General features: G+C 32.2%; 1 protein-coding gene, 1 long non-coding RNA gene and 1 pseudogene across 11 annotated transcripts in view; 1 reads left to right on the forward strand and 2 right to left on the reverse strand.

Moving 5' to 3' along the window:
• Positions 1 to 419: 419 nt before the first annotated feature.
• The window catches only part of LOC146910141 (putative uridine kinase C227.14), a 45,586-nt gene continuing 29,981 nt past the window's right edge, over positions 420 to 16,024 (reverse strand). Inside the window, exons 10-14 of one of the 8 annotated variants that reach the window (XR_015020552.1) lie at positions 1,723 to 1,784; positions 1,588 to 1,616; positions 1,256 to 1,384; positions 964 to 1,003; positions 420 to 757 (exon numbers count right to left, since the gene is read on the reverse strand). Coding sequence is in view for 4 of the 8 variants with exons in the window: in XM_085730420.1 (XP_085586546.1) it covers positions 1,298 to 1,384; positions 1,588 to 1,616; positions 1,723 to 1,784; positions 2,720 to 2,806 (265 nt within the window). In the remaining 4 variants the exon portion in view is untranslated. The other 7 variants (XM_085730420.1, XR_015020555.1, XR_015020554.1 and 4 more) reach the window with 7 other exon arrangements.
• On the forward strand, positions 4,159 to 7,128 carry LOC146910142 (glycerophosphocholine acyltransferase 1-like; annotated as a pseudogene). Its single transcript, XR_015018272.1, has 5 exons — positions 4,159 to 4,179; positions 4,280 to 4,375; positions 4,463 to 4,556; positions 5,913 to 6,150; positions 6,511 to 7,128. The product of XR_015018272.1 is annotated as a glycerophosphocholine acyltransferase 1-like (transcript).
• LOC146910143 (uncharacterized) lies at positions 7,649 to 14,084 on the reverse strand. 2 transcript variants are annotated; one of them, XR_015020556.1, is made up of 6 exons: positions 13,933 to 14,084; positions 13,716 to 13,844; positions 13,540 to 13,580; positions 13,353 to 13,430; positions 12,884 to 13,076; positions 7,649 to 8,107 (listed from the first exon to the last, which is right to left on the reverse strand). It is a non-coding gene; the product is annotated as an uncharacterized LOC146910143 (long non-coding RNA). The 2 variants fall into 2 exon arrangements; XR_015020557.1 differs by having other exon boundaries at positions 13,716 to 14,067.

A 16,024-nucleotide genomic window follows, 5' to 3' on the forward strand; every position in this document is an offset into this window, starting at 1 on the left:
ATGGGTTTGTTCTGATTCTAGAGGTTCAGATTCATGAAATATATTTGTTTGGAGGAGAGTTGCTAGTAGGCTCAAATTGTTCTTCATTGGATTTGATGAAATTGATGAAATGGCAATATTCAAGAGAGGCTCATTCTGATTCAACAGTGTGTGTTTGTTTACTTCCTCAAAGTTCTTTGTTGAAACATGGATTTGTTTGGAGGAAAGTTGCTGGTTGTGGTTTGTGAGAGAGACATGGATGGAAGAGATAGAATTGTTGGGGAAGATAGTGTGAAAAAATTGACAAAAAAATCTAGTGTTGAAGGTGTATAATAAGATTGTGTATCTAATGGCTAACATTGACTTTCCCATGGTGGGAAACAACTATGCTTTCCCATGCTAAATCCCACCACCAGTTATCACAACCTATCAGAGAAATGTGATATATCTAACATTGAACATTTATTTCGGTAAAGAAAATGTCCTATCACAATTGAAAATGAACAAAAACTTGAACATATTTCAATCCTTACTAATGAAGACAACAACCACTAGGATTTTGTGCTTTTCCAGACATAATTTCAATCAAGTGCTGATCTTAAGGAGCGGCTGAAACTTCATTACTTCGCATTTTTTCCAACGGAATAAATGTGATAGCCTCTTATGATCCAAGGGATGCAATTTTCTTCCCAGCAGAGCAAGACAGATACCAAAGGAGACAAGATGGTGTTTATGCCAGGATAGTTTTTCAAAGACCCAGATTCCAAATAACCTTCCACTACAATCCAAATTAAAAAAAATTATTTGACTGCATTTTCCTCTTCTCAATTTTCCCTTGATCAAACAATATGTAATAGATAATTATAAATTATTAGCAAAATATTCTTCTATTAATGATTAATGAAAAACACCCGAAGGAGAAAACGAAGAAAATACAAAATTCAAACCACTTAAACTGAAAATTGTGCAAAAAGTATTCAGTACCTCTAAGCGTAAAATCAAACATGTGATGACAAAATTGCCACTACAAGACACAAAAGAAACAATGTAGTAATTGATCAAGATGAACTGAGAGAGAACAAGTAGTTTACTAGCTGCAAAGCACATATTATATTAACATGTTTGCACTTTGCACTCACAATCCAAAGTAGCATTCATATGGTGCTTGGACACATTACCAAAATTATTTGCTTACTCTAAAGCTGCATAACAATTTTAGGATGTGAACTAATCACAACCTTTATTACAGACATTCTTATTAAGTTATATTACTTACTTCCCTTGCACATTTAGGCTTGACTTAGCACAAACAAATTCCTCAGAAATCAACCGACTTGATTATTATATCAGCATTTTTCTTGGACTTCATTATAAGTTCTGCATTGAGTCTGTCGCTGTTCTCTATCTACAATATGAAAGTGTTGCATGTAAGCAAATGACCCATAATAAAAAAGAACAATAGATCAAATATCAAGCCAACATTCAACTAAACATTACAATATGAAAGTGTTGCATGTAAGCAAATGACCCATAATAAAAAAGAACAATAGATCAAATATCAAGCCAACATTCAACTAAACATCACAAGTTGTAAGGTGTGAAGTTTACTCGCTGCTTAGCAATGTCTGGAGGCTTGCCTATAGATGGAAAGGGAAAAGAAAAATTCATGTTAATTTAAAATGAATTCCCTATGCAGAGAAAGCTGATATATAATAATTTTGCAGAAAAGTGTACGGTAAATACCAGTAGAGATATGCCTCTTCAAAACTCGCTGCATTGCTTTGTCGATATCTATATAAATAAACCTTGAAAAGAATAAGAACAAACAAATTAGGCAAACCGGTATCCTGGATAACTCTAATGCTGAAAAAGCATATATTGGCCTTGGGCTAGGTTGCATATTTCTTGATAGATGTAAATATATTGAAACTGTGAAGGCAAGTGCCCTTAACAGAAATCAACAGACCAACTGAATATGATAGGTTGTTTGGGTTGTCTCTATTGATCAGAAACATAGTACAAGTTATGCCCTGTTTAAAGTGTCTCTTGCTGACAAGAGGCATAGACAACATAAGCCATATTGTCCAGGAATAGAAATGTACTCTGAGAATTAGTTAACTTTTTCAACAAATAGTGAACTACAAAGGTTACTTATTAATGTCAAAACAACTTTACTACATTATGTCAGAACACAAATAATTCCAAACAAATAAGTAGGGGCCTAATGTATGGACATCAATTAGGTAACAACTAATACATACTATAGACAAAGAAAAAAGCAAACAAAAGTGTAAGATATTATTGCATTGATATGTTCTTCTAGCTGAATCCTGAATAAACTCATGGATAAATATTATTTTACAAGTTAAACCAGGGAGGATTTATAGGAAAAAATGAGATACAATACAAGCCTCTATAAATCAATGCCTTTATTTCATCCATGGTACCTTTATCTACTTAGGCTCTAAAAACAAAATAAGATTTTTCTGTATGTAGAAAAAACTATGTAAGATTGTTAAACACAACAATAATAATATATTCCCAGCATGAAACAGGCAAAAGCTAATTATCATCTGAATGCGGTTCAGAAAACACAAGTCCATAAGTATAATTTTCAAGGCAGAATTTTCAAAAGAGCAGTCGGCTCACATCCGAATTTTCTATAGAGTTCACAGACAACTTTCAAAACTTTCAAGGCCAATGGAAAAATATAAGAAACGTGTCTCAGTAAAACCAATACCATTTCTCATCAAACAAAGATGAAATCTCCTTCCATACCCCATCTTCCAAGAGCAAATAGTTGCCTTCTACAATAATGATTTTGTGTCTACATAAAGAAAGAAATGAAATGAAATAAGCTGAATATACATGCTGCAAGTAGCAACTACTTGGAAAATTAATTACTTTGATTTTGTAAAAAGATGGCTCGCTGGAGATAAACACTGAAACAATTATACAAATGTTGCAGCTAATATTAAAATAAATACAAGATATTACTGAACGATTTTTGAAAACTTCTCATTAATAGATGGAACAACAAAATTAATGACTGTTACGGGATAAATCTATCAGAGTTGTTAAGTGTATGAAATTACATTGGAAAAGAAAAAAGTGGAAAGTTGATTTATAATTGGTACATTCACTAGAAAGTCATCGAACGTGTATTTTCAATCAGATCACCTGAACTTTCTGCTCACATCTAATATTAGAGTAGGTTGGCCTTGCAAAGGTTTTAAGATAACAGATTTCATTAGAAATTCAAATTTTGACATAATTTTAATGGTAAAAATCTGGAGAAAAACAATGACCCCTTCATGATGGCCATTTCTTCTTTTTGAGTGTTACCTTTAAATTAATCATTTAATTTTATTTAATATATATCATATTTTGCAACAAAAGTAAATAAAATGGGCAAAAGTTATGGTGCATAAGCCATAACTTATGCATCATGCATAAGTACTTATCAACCATTAGATCATGCTTAATCTAACGGTTCACAGCTCACATCTCACACCCACACTTTGATTGCAAAAAATCATTCTTGCTCGCACGCGTTTTCGCAATCAACTGCTCCGAAGTTACCTTGCTTGCCCTGACCCTTGCTCCGACGTCGTTTTCCGACTAGGTCACGGAGACTCAACTGCTCCGGCTTGATTCCTCCGACGTTGCTCTCTTGCTCGCGCTGGAACTTGCTCCGACGTGGTTTTCCGGCTAGGTCACGGCGTGACTCAACTGCTCCGACGTTCCTCTGACTCAATTGCTCTGACGTTTCTCTCTTGCTCGTGCTCACGGCCTGATTTCACCGGCATTCACCCTTGCTCGCCGCTCCGGTTAGCTTTCAATTATATATTTATTGCGTTCATCTTCTATTATGAACTTGATTCTGGTGGTTTTGAATTAATTCTGAGATGTTTTGGTTGCTTACAGAATTGATTCTTACGCACAAATTTGTAGCTTTTGATTTTTATGCACAAATTTATGGTTCAACTCACTTTTAACCAGAATCAATTCACTCAAAATCAATTTTTGTCACCCAAGAACCAAACATACCTATGTGAGAGAATTATGGATTGTAGCATTGAAAATACTTGAATTGACCAGTCTTTAGTATAAGCACTTTAGCATTGTAGTGTATTGAAAACACTTGAATTGACTCAATTACCTTTATAATTAAAATCAATGGAGGAGTGCCTCATCGCTGTCATCATCATAAGGATAACGTTATTACTTTGTTCAGTTATTGTTGTACAAACATAAGTAATGAGAATAAGTTGATTGAACTATTGTTCATGTGTTTCAGGATTTTTGCTACTATGCCAATACAATCTTTTTGGTTTACCTTCTTTTTTATCCAAAGAATGAGAAGTTTTTTCTGGTCTGCTTTTCATTTGCTGAGGTGAGCATTTTATCCTTAGTAATTTGACATCCTAGCACAAGAATGGTTCATTGGTCGAATGTGTGATTTATTTAAGTGCGGTTTTAGGGTCCGTTAGCATGGGCATTGATTGTTTGGCGTTGCAGTTTGGTGTTCAGTTCGCTTGACAAAATCGTTAGTGTTCTTATCCATCTTTTACCATGTATGTTCTACCTACAATTTTTAATATTCATTTTTTCAACAAGATAATAACCTTTTGCAAAATCATTGGCTTCTACTATGGTCTTTGTAGAATATGCATTTGATTCAATATTGGACATATCTGTGAAACAAAAGCATATAATATCTCTGATGGAATGTATTTTACTTGCTGTGTTCAAGTTCTACTATCATGATTTTCGTGGTATCTAGCATTGGCCTTAGCTTAGTCCATTAATTTTTGTTCACATAGATATAGATATTTGTCATCCCACGAAGGTAGCTTGGTTGGTGAGTTAAGCGACACCAAATAATTTTTAAGAAGGAGGTCCAGGGTCCAAACCCTGGAACCTAATATATAAATCTACTAACATTTTTCTACATAAACAAAAGTAACATTACTATTCAAGAGATTCATGCTAGACAAGGAGACCTTAAGTTTAGTAGTAAAAGTCCGTATACGTGATCAACTTTGAAAATTGTTCAGTGATAACAAAAATAAGCTTTCTTGATCATAAGTTTTGAAGCTGGAAAATTTTGTAGATGTGTGCTTTATTCTATTTGTGTAGATCTCACAATTCGCACTTAAAAGTTTATAAGGACCTTCTGTGTGTTTATGTGTAACATTATACTTTGTTATTTTCTTCTATTTATGCTGGTCAATAGAGCTGCAATTTTGCTGCCCCACAAAAAACACCACCAATACACTGGTAGTTTTCATTTCTTTGATGTTGATTTCAACCATGGTAGTAGTCATGGTTGTCATTGTCAAACTCTTGAGTTTGCGGTGGTCACGAAAATGACTAAACACACATGTAAACTCTCTTTTTGATACAAAATTACGAGCTCGAGTAAACTCTGATAACATGGTAAATTCTCGATTTTACTAGCAAATTTACAATTTTACATTGGTTTGGCCTTAAAATGGAAAATTTTGATCAATGTTATTCAGTATCTGGTTTAGTTATTTACGTGTTGCAATATATTTGGTATCTGGTTTGGCCTACTACTAGTTGTTGAACCAAATCCTATTGTTTGTTGACACGCCTGCCTGATTTTGGATGTTTTCTTTTCTTCATCTCTACACCCTTGCATTACTACTTATCTGTCAGATGTAAAACCATTTAGGGGTCTTAACAATATTGTATTAACTCCCCATGTTTCATGTTGTACAATTAGTATAAAAGTGATTTTTGTATTTGTTTATATGACGAGCTGTAACTTTTACCTAAGCATGACAATATTTGATAGATGTTACCATTGGAATGGATTTGTGATAGACATGTCATTGTCACCTTTACTTTACTTTATGCATCCATTTATAATATTCATCATACCTTAATGGATTTTTTTTCTCCAGGATTGGTTTTCTTTACTATTCGATGGTGGAATCCTGAGACCTTAGAAGCTATGCGACCAGAGGGAGCTGCCGCAAGAGTTACATGGCCTTATATCGAAGATAAATCCTATCTATGTACATGGATGTTTCTGGTTCCCTTAGTAGTTTACACCTTGTGGCAGGTTCTATACTACCTTATTGTCAATGTCTTACACCGACAATGGTTTTTAAGAGATCCTGAAGTCATGACTTCCTATAGGTAATCATCTCTTCTCATTCGGTTTAGCCAGTTATGTTTGCTTTAGACCAATAGAGTTTCAAAAGGTGGTCCACAATCGTGATTGGAACCACACTAGCTGTAGTTGGCCGCTTTTCTCTACAATATCAAGGGTCACAATGTACTTGACTATTATTTATCATTGCTTCAAGTGGCACTAGCGATCGTTTTGCAACTGTCGTCCCTTGAGGTTATAAGATCAAGCTCTTACAACTGAGCTGAACTCATGGACACCTGACTATTATTTAAAACCTTCCTTCAAACTGTTTTTGTACAGTATGTGTTTTAGACTGGTAGAGCATTCTTTGACGCTAAACATTTTATTAATCTTACATTTTTTAGGGAACTGTCTAAAAAAGCTCAGAAAGCAAATAACATGTGGTGGCGCTTAAGTGGCTTGCTCGGGGATCAAAACCGCTTGTTAATGTTCATTCTTCTTCAAGGAATGTTTACGGTGGCAACGATGGCGCTGACTGTTCCGATATTCTTGTCCTATAAATTGTCCGTGGTTTTCCAAATACTGAAGGTTTCTGCATCAGTGTGGAATGGAGCAAGCTTTCTGTTAGAGGTTATGCCTAGGCAGGTTATTCTCAAGGAGAAAAAGAAATCAGAGATGCAAATTGTTCCAATACTAAATGATCAATCATAGATGATGATAAAGTTAAAATGATAGGAAGTTCAACAAATCTGTTGTGATAGATATCTCCGAGTCCCAACATGGATTAATTTCCATAGTATGACCGAACTAATCATACTTGTTGTGAAGCACTTGTTATTGGAAATTATAACATTCACATTCTTTGTTGTTACGTATTCATGATTATATGTTGTTACAAAACCATTAGGCAGTTAGTTTGGTTTCGCATAGAACACTAGCAAAACCATTGAACCATGCTTATGGTTTCAGTAATTGTTTTTATTTAAAACCATTTATCAATAATAATTTTCACTATTCTTTTATTTTATTTACCATTTGACAATTATTTAATAGTTTATGAGTGTGTACTATTAAGTGGTTACTTAATAATGATTTTAATGTTTATCACATTTTTTTATTACAAAACCATTAGACAATTATTTTGGTTTCACGTTGAAAACTATCAAAATGTGTACTATTAAGTGGTTACATTGAAAACTAATTTTAATAAAATTGAACATTCTTGGGCCAAAAATTAAATAAAATGAACGGTATACTATGATAGATACTATAAAAAGACAACCAACTGATTATGTCACTTTTCGTAGAAACTCGAGAGGTTTAACACGAAAAACAAACATAAAATAAAGCAAAAGTATGTTTTCTTTTTCTATAAGAAAAATTGTTTAAAACAAATTAATAATTTCATTTAAAACCATTAGGCAGTCATTTTGGTTTCACATAGAACACTATCAAAACCATTTAACCGTACTTATGGTTTCAGTATTCCATGCCCCTAATTTTAGTAAAATTAAATTAAATTGAACATTATTGGGCCAAAAATTAAATAAGATGAATAGTATAATATGATAGATACTATAAAAAGACACACCTAACTATCAAAACCATTAAACCATACTTATGGTTTCAGTATTCCATACCCCTAAGTTTGTTTCACCATAAACTTTATACAAATCCAAAAATTCATAAACTTGATACAAACATTAACAAGAAACTTAACACTAATCTAGAAATCCAGAAATTCAATAAAAAAAAACATTAACATGCTAGCTTTTGAATCAATTCTTCATCAGTTGAACTTCCTTCATCAGAATCTTGTGCAACATGTTGCTGTTTCTTTATTTGATGCTTCTTTTCTTTACCCTTGGACTTTCTTGTTTTCTGCTCCTTCTTTTTACCACCATCAGATGATGAAGTTGTGTCATTCCTTTCCTCCTCATCCATTTGTGTTAGCCCAAAACTGAATGATGGCAATGGCTCTAGCTTTTTAGTTTTTTTCACCTGCATGATCAAAGAAAACCATTAAATACATCTAATGGTTTTGGAGTACAACTCACCAAAACCATTTCCACAGCACAATGGTTTTAGCATAGTTTTTAGAGTTTAACAAAGTTCTAACAAAGTGCATTGTGGTGTATGGCTTCTAAATCTCTATGTCCATATTACATCTTATTTTCACTTATATTTCTGGCTCTTGTGTATTTTTTCCTAACAAAAATAACAATAATGAATTTTTTGTTATATTCAAATAATTCATACTCACATAAAATAAAACCAAACATATTAGTGTCAGACTTCATAAGGATGGAGCAAGTAATTGAAATGTGGCAAAAACATTGAAAGAAAACCAGTGCATCGGCCATTTGATCTCAGTTTATATGATCTCAGTTTATATGATCCCAGTGCATCGGCAAAAGAATTGAAAGAAAAACATTTGATCTCAGTTTATATGATATCCAACTATTGAGTTGGATCATGTGCCATTGGATTTTCAATAAATCTAAGACAGTAAATTCATGTGTTGACCAAAACAAAATCACAAGCACATGATCAGAAACTTGCAGCTAGATCCTTTCAAATATTGTATTTGTGAGTGACAGAACTAAAAAGAGCGATAAATTTAACCAGTCAATGGTTAGAATGCATTTAAAGTGGTATATAGTAAGCGTCATATCATAAACACTAAAATTCTACCAATCTTAGACTTGATAACAAGAGTTTAAACACAAAATTGAAAGCTAATTATGGCAGAGTTTCAAGCACATAGCAGCAAAGAAGTTGAGACATACGTATCTATCTGCAACAGAACATATAAATATGCTACAATTTTTACCAAAGATTTATCATGCTACCATTTTGGTGTATATAAATGCATTGTATATCAGATTCCTTAATTTTGTTATGTATTCTCAACTATAACAATTATCATTTGCATATAAAACAGATCTACAAATGTTTTGGAAAAGAACCAAAGTAAAACCATTTACACAGCAAAATGGTTTCAGAGTAAAACTTGCAAAAACCATTTACACAGCATATTGGTTTTGGCATAAATTTTAAACAAAAATACTATAATAAGCACATTTAAACACTCAAAAACCATTTATTGGTTTTTGCGGTGGTGGAAGTTTGCGACGTGATTGTTACCGTTTCCGACGTGATTTTCAGTGGTGATGAATGCGGTTTCCGACGTGAATGCGGTTATGGTGAATGCACCACTGTAACATATGACTTACGGTATAAATAAGGCAAACATGAATTGAACTGATCAGATTTGAAAATCTACACAAAAATTAAACTGTGAAGTGGTTACAGCTATAAGCTTATTATTTACCCAAAGAATAATCTTTAGTTCTTCTCTGAAGATCCTTAACAGTAGAAATGTGCTCCACAGGAACCACTAAGTAATGCCTAAAATTTGCCAAGTTCAAATTGATCACCTTAATAAGTCGATTTTGAATACACCGATTATTTTGCAGCTTATGGCATAAGCGCTTATGAATAAGTCATTTCTATAACACTAATTAAAATTGAAAATGATGAAATTGATACAGAAACCTATGATTATGAATTGGAAATACCTGAAAGCAGATGGATTAATGTCCCGAAAAGCAACAACCTTATCATCCTGCAATTTGGGATTTGGAAAGTTAGAGAGAAAAGAGGAAACAGAAACAACGAAAATTGAAAATAAACACGCGACTAACAGAGTGGAGAATGGTAGTATTGGAGTTGGACGACGGTGGTGAATGCGGTGGTGAACGACGGTGTTGTTGAGTTGAACGACGGTGACGAGTTGAACGACGGTCATGAAGATGGTTTCCGGTGGTGAAAGTTTGTTACCGGTGGTGGTTGAAGTTGGAAATGGAGAGAAAACGCGCTTCGACGGTGGTGGTGAACGACGGTGGTGGAGATTGAGTTTCGACGGTGGTGGAGATTGGAGTTAACGCGTTTGTGTTTCTGCTTTTTGGCCAGTTTTCTTTTGTTTTCGGGTTTGGGGGGTGTAGGAATCAATTCTGTTGGGCTACAAGTTAATGGGCTGGACTTATGCATGGTGCATAAGGATTTTCCTTATGCACCATAACCACACCCAACACCATGGTCAAATGACGGTGCATAAACTGATCCCTGAAGAATTATGTTTCACCAAAATGCAATAAAACAAAGCAGGTTAGAACTATGTCAATGCATAGATGCTTACAGTTATTATGTGCATCCTAGATTTACCGTAGAATTGGCCCTTAAATCACATTATTTTAGAGAGGAAAGTGTCATGGTCAAATAAACAATTCTAAGGTTTTCAAGCTACGAGAAATAATAATAATAATAATAATAATAATAATAATAATAATAATAATAATAATAATAATAATAATAATAATAATAATAATAATAATAATAATAATAATAATAATAATAATAATAATAATAATAATAATAATAATAATAATAATAATAATAATAATAATAATAATAATAATAATAATAATAATAATAATAATAATAATAATAATAATAATAATAATAATAATAATAATAATAATAATAATAATAATAATAATAATAATAATAATAATAATAATAATAATAATAATAATAATAATAATAATAATAATAATAATAATAATAATAATAATAATAATAATAATAATAATAATAATAATAATAATAATAATAATAATAATAATAATAATAATAATAATAATAATAATAATAATAATAATAATAATAATAATAATAATAATAAACAAAGCCGGACGAGTGGAGAAGAAGCACCTTAATTCCAATCTATAAGAACAAGGGGGATATACAAGATTGCGCAAATTATAGGGGAATTAAGCTAATGAGTCATACCATGAAGTTATGGGAAAGGGTAATTGAGCGAAGACTAAGAAAAGAGACTCACGTTACGGATAACCAATTTGGTTTTATGCCTGGGAGGTCGACTATGGAAGCGATCTACTTACTTCGACGCGTGATGGAGCGATATCGGACGGATAAAAAAGACTTGCACTTAGTTTTCATTGATTTGGAGAAGGCGTATGATAGAGTACCTAGAGAGATTTTGTGGAAAGCCCTGGAGAAGAAAGGGGTGAGGATTGCCTATATTAGAGCTATCCAGGATATGTATGAGGGGGCTTCGACTAGTGTGAGGACGCAGGCTGGGGATACCGGAGATTTTCCCATAACAATAGGACTGCACCAAGGGTCAACCCTAAGTCCTTATCTTTTTACTTTAGTTTTGGATGTACTGACGGAACACATCCAAGAGTTAGCACCGAGATGTATGCTTTTTGCAGATGATGTAGTCTTGCTTGGTGAGTCGAGGGAGGAGTTAAACGGGAGGCTAGAGACTTGGAGGCAAGCCTTAGAAGCGTACGGTTTCCGCCTGAGTAGAAACAAGACAGAATATATGGAATGTAACTTCAGTAAAAGGAGAAGTGGGTCTACCTTAGAGGTGAAAGTTGGAGATCATATCATACCCCAAGTTACACGGTTTAGATATCTTGGGTCCATAGTACAAAATGACGGAGAAATAGAAGCTGATGTACATCATCGTATTCAAGCTGGGTGGTTGAAATGGAGAAGAGCCTCAGGTGTTTTGTGCGATAAGAAAGTACCACTTAAGCTGAAAGGAAAGTTCTATCGGACAGCAGTCAGACCGGCAATGTTGTATGGTACGGAGTGTTGGGCGGTTAAGAGCCAACACGAGAGTAAAGTAAGCGTAGCGGAGATGAGGATGTTGCGTTGGATGAGTGGTAAGACTAGACATGATAGGATTAGGAATGACATCATTAGAGAGAGAGTGGGGGTAACACCTATAGTAGAAAAGTTGGTAGAAAATAGGCTTAGATGGTTTGGACATGTAGAGAGAAGACCCGTAGACGCCGTGGTAAGAAGAGTAGATCAAATGGAGGAGAGTCAGGTTAAAAGAGGTAGAGGAAGACCTAAGAAAACTATTAGAGAAACCATTAGAAAAGATTTAGAGGTCAATGAGTTGGATCCAAATATGGTCTTTGATAGAACATTATGGCGGCATTTGATCCATGTAGCCGACCCCACTTAGTGGGATAAGGCGTTGTTGTTGTTTTTTATTATTATTATTATTATTATTATTATTATTATTATTATTATTAAAATTATAATTACACCAACAACAATGATAATCCCATTACAAACTTGTAAGCCTTATATGAACTCTCAGATTCTTGAGACAGGTAAGCAGTCGCGTGGGATTGAATGTCCATGGAGCTGATATACCAATCCAAAGATTAATGCTTTTCTAAGAATGGTGTTTGAAATTGATGGGTTATATGAAGAGGTACCTCACCTCCTCTTCTGGCATGTGCTTCCTCAGGATTCTATTATCAAAAAAATCACTTAAGATGTCAGAATTATGATTTCTCATGATGATAAATATCGATTCTTGTTCATTAGTATTTATTTATAGTGTACTTCAAGTAGTTAACGCAATTAATATTTTTTGTATGGAAGAGAGGTATAACTTCTATCAAGTATATCTCAATAATAGTCTGAACTGAAAGTAACATCAATTTAGTCTACAGGGAAAGAAATCAATAAACAAAACTTCATAACATGTTCCTATCCCAACTATGTTGGAAAATGAAAGTGAAGCAATCAATTATTTCACTTTTAGCAACACATGATTTGATTACTTCAACTTATCAACTCTAGGTCATTAATATGAACAATGAAATGTACTAGGAATAACGTTAAAGGGATAACAAAAGTTGTATGCAACAGAAGGACACTAACCTTCATAACATCTAGTTCAGAACGATAAAGATGAAAACCATCCATGGGAATCACAATAGCAACATCAGGAGGTTGAACCTGAGAGTCAAAGGAAGAAGCTTTCTCTGGCAAAAGCTTGTTTATGCGTTTGGCTACTTCATGCGCTATGGTGCTTTTTCCAGCACCAGGTGGACCAGCCAGGCCAACAAAAAATCTGACAAGCGACATAGATACTAGGAAGATTAAACAAATATTAGGGAATAATCAGTGCTTTCGCTATAGCTTATAACGTGGTGGTGGAAGTTGAACAAATCGATATTGCTGGCAATACACTATTCAGTATAAAATGTTGTCAATGTCATCTGTCAAATATCGACTATAACGGCTCTATTGCAAAAAAGGATGGTACATACATTTAACATTTGACAGCAATATTTAATACTCATAACCAATTTTACTAGCTTTCATAATTCCAAAAGCAAAAACTTACTTATAATCAGGATTTAACGACACAGACGCTGGAGGCAGAATTCGTCTAACCAACGTATCATATATCTCATCAACACCACTGCAAAGCAATAAAAATAAAATTAATGTTACAAAAAAATCATCGAAACAATTAGTAAATAAAAACAAGTAAAATTTGAAATTTAAAAAAAAAAAAAACAAAATTTTACCTTCCCTCTACAACGTGAACATGATCCTTTTTAGATAAAACCTGTGACCGCGACAAAAAATGGTATGAATTACGAAAACAGAATTAACATCACATTCACCGCATTTTGAATCTAAAACATGCAAATGAATTATTGTATATTAAAATATGAATTTGATATGAATCAATTTTCGATACCTTGAAGAGATTACTCTTGTTAGTGCGAAAGCATGTTGAAGAAAATGATAATTGCGTTACGCGGTGCGATGGAGATTGAACACGGATTCCGATAGCGAGTGTTTGATTTTGTTATCGGCAAGGAAGGAACTGCGACGAGGAAAATGATCGGAGATAAAACAAATTGAATTGAGAAATGAAAATAAAGAATGGTGAGAATTTAAGAGAAGTATTATACCTCTTGCAGTTGATGAGGAGAAGGTTACTTCCATTTACGTAATCGATTATTGAACAATGGTGAAGCTGAACATTTTAACACGGAAGAACAACTTGTTGCTATTAGATTAGATTAATTTTAGATAATATTTGTTAGAAATGGATAAATGAACAACAAGTCGTTGGCGGGTGACCCGGGTTCGATCATTTTAATTTAGGCTTAATTACACTTTTGGCCCTCTAAGTATCCAAAAGTTGTGATTTTGGCCCCCTAAAAAAAATATCTCTTTTCTGGCCCCTTAAGTTCACTTTTGGATGCAATTTTGGCCCCCTAGCCCAATTTTGACCCAGTCAGCGCTGACGTGGACGCATTTTTGTATTTTTTAATATTTTTTTTATTTTGTAATTAAAAAATAAATAAAAATTCTGGAAAAATGAAAAATTAATAAAAAAATTGAATTTTTTTTTAAAAATTCTGGAAAATTGAAAAATTAATAAAAAAGTTGAAAAAAAATATTAAAAAATTTTGGAAAATTGAAAAATTAATAAAAATGAAAAATAATTGAAAAAATACGGAAAAAATTTACAAATTCAGGAAAAATTAATAAAAATAAAAAATGATTAAAAAAATTGAAAAATCATTAGTATTAAAAAAAAATTAAATATTGAAAAAAAATTTAAAAATTTCAAAAATATTTGGAAAATTTGAAAACGGAATTCTTAAAAAAACGGAATTCTGAAAAATTGAAAAAATTGAAAATTCTGGAAAATACGGAAAATATTTAAAAATTTTCGAAATACACATAATTTTTTGTGTATTTACAAACCAGAATACACATAATTTTTTGTAAACCGGAATACACATAATGAAAATTTCCCGGAAAAAATACTAATGAAAATTTTCCCGGAAAAAATACTAATGAAAATATAGAAGTTTCGAAAAATACACTGAAAAAACCTAAGCTCGACATATATACTAATGAAAATTTCGAAATTTTGAGAAATACTAATGAAAATTTCAAAAATTTCATTTTTTTAAAAATGATTAATCTTTTTAATTTTTTCGAAAATTTCGAATTTTTTTTAAATATTTTCCAGAATTTTTTCAGAATTTTTATTTTTCATTAAAATTTTAATTAGAATTTTAATTAAAATTTCGAAAATTTCATTTTTCCAGAATTTTAATTTTTTTCAGAAAATTTCGAAATTTTATTTTTTCAGAATTTTTTTGATTATTTTATTTTTTTAATCATTTTTTATTAATTTTTCAATTTTCAAGATTTTTTTTTTTCAATTTTTTTATTAATTTTCAGATTTTTTTTTCAATTTTTTTTTTGTAATTAAAAAAACATTTTTATTTCTGTAATAAAAAAACATTTTTTTAATTACAAAAATATTTTTTTATTTTTTATAAATTAAAAAAATAAAATAAAAAAATTACACACGTGACGCCCATGTGTCTGTTGACTGGGTCAAAATTGGCTTGGGGGGCCAAAATTGCAACCAAAAGTGAACTTAAGGGGCCAGAAAAGAGATATTTTTTTTAGGGGGCCAAAATCACAACTTTTGGATACTTAGGGGGCCAAAAGTGTAATTAAGCCTTTAATTTAATCAGAATTTTTCCTGTTTTTAATCGGTATATTGAGAGTATAATATATTGAGAGGATAAGGTATCTCGGTTATTTTATTCGTAAACTCAAAATTAATTTGTACCGTTTTTTAGGTGATGGGCAAACATAATTTGAAGTCTGATTCAAACAGTAATCTTGATTTTGTTTTGTTAACGTAAGAAATCTGGGTGTAGGTCCAAGCAAGAACCATTTGAAAATTAAGATAAGATAATATATTTGTTGATAACGATATTGTTTTTTGAAGTATCGGGAATACATTTTATCCTTAATATATGTGGTATGTTACTCAAAATTATAACATGAAGATTGTAAAAGATATAATAGCAGTAGAAGACATAACTTTTGGTTAGAAAAATATGATCATAATTATTACCCCTTTCATGTCAAAAAAATTACCCAAATTCATAGGTGAAAGAAATATGGATCAAAATATACTTATATATTTCGGTTATTTATTTTATTTAGTAAAAAGTAATTTAAATA

This window comes from Medicago sativa, chromosome 7 (genome assembly GCF_051527215.1).
Source record: "Medicago sativa cultivar Bolivia chromosome 7, Bolivia_mono, whole genome shotgun sequence".
Classification (NCBI taxonomy): Eukaryota; Viridiplantae; Streptophyta; class Magnoliopsida; order Fabales; family Fabaceae; genus Medicago; species Medicago sativa.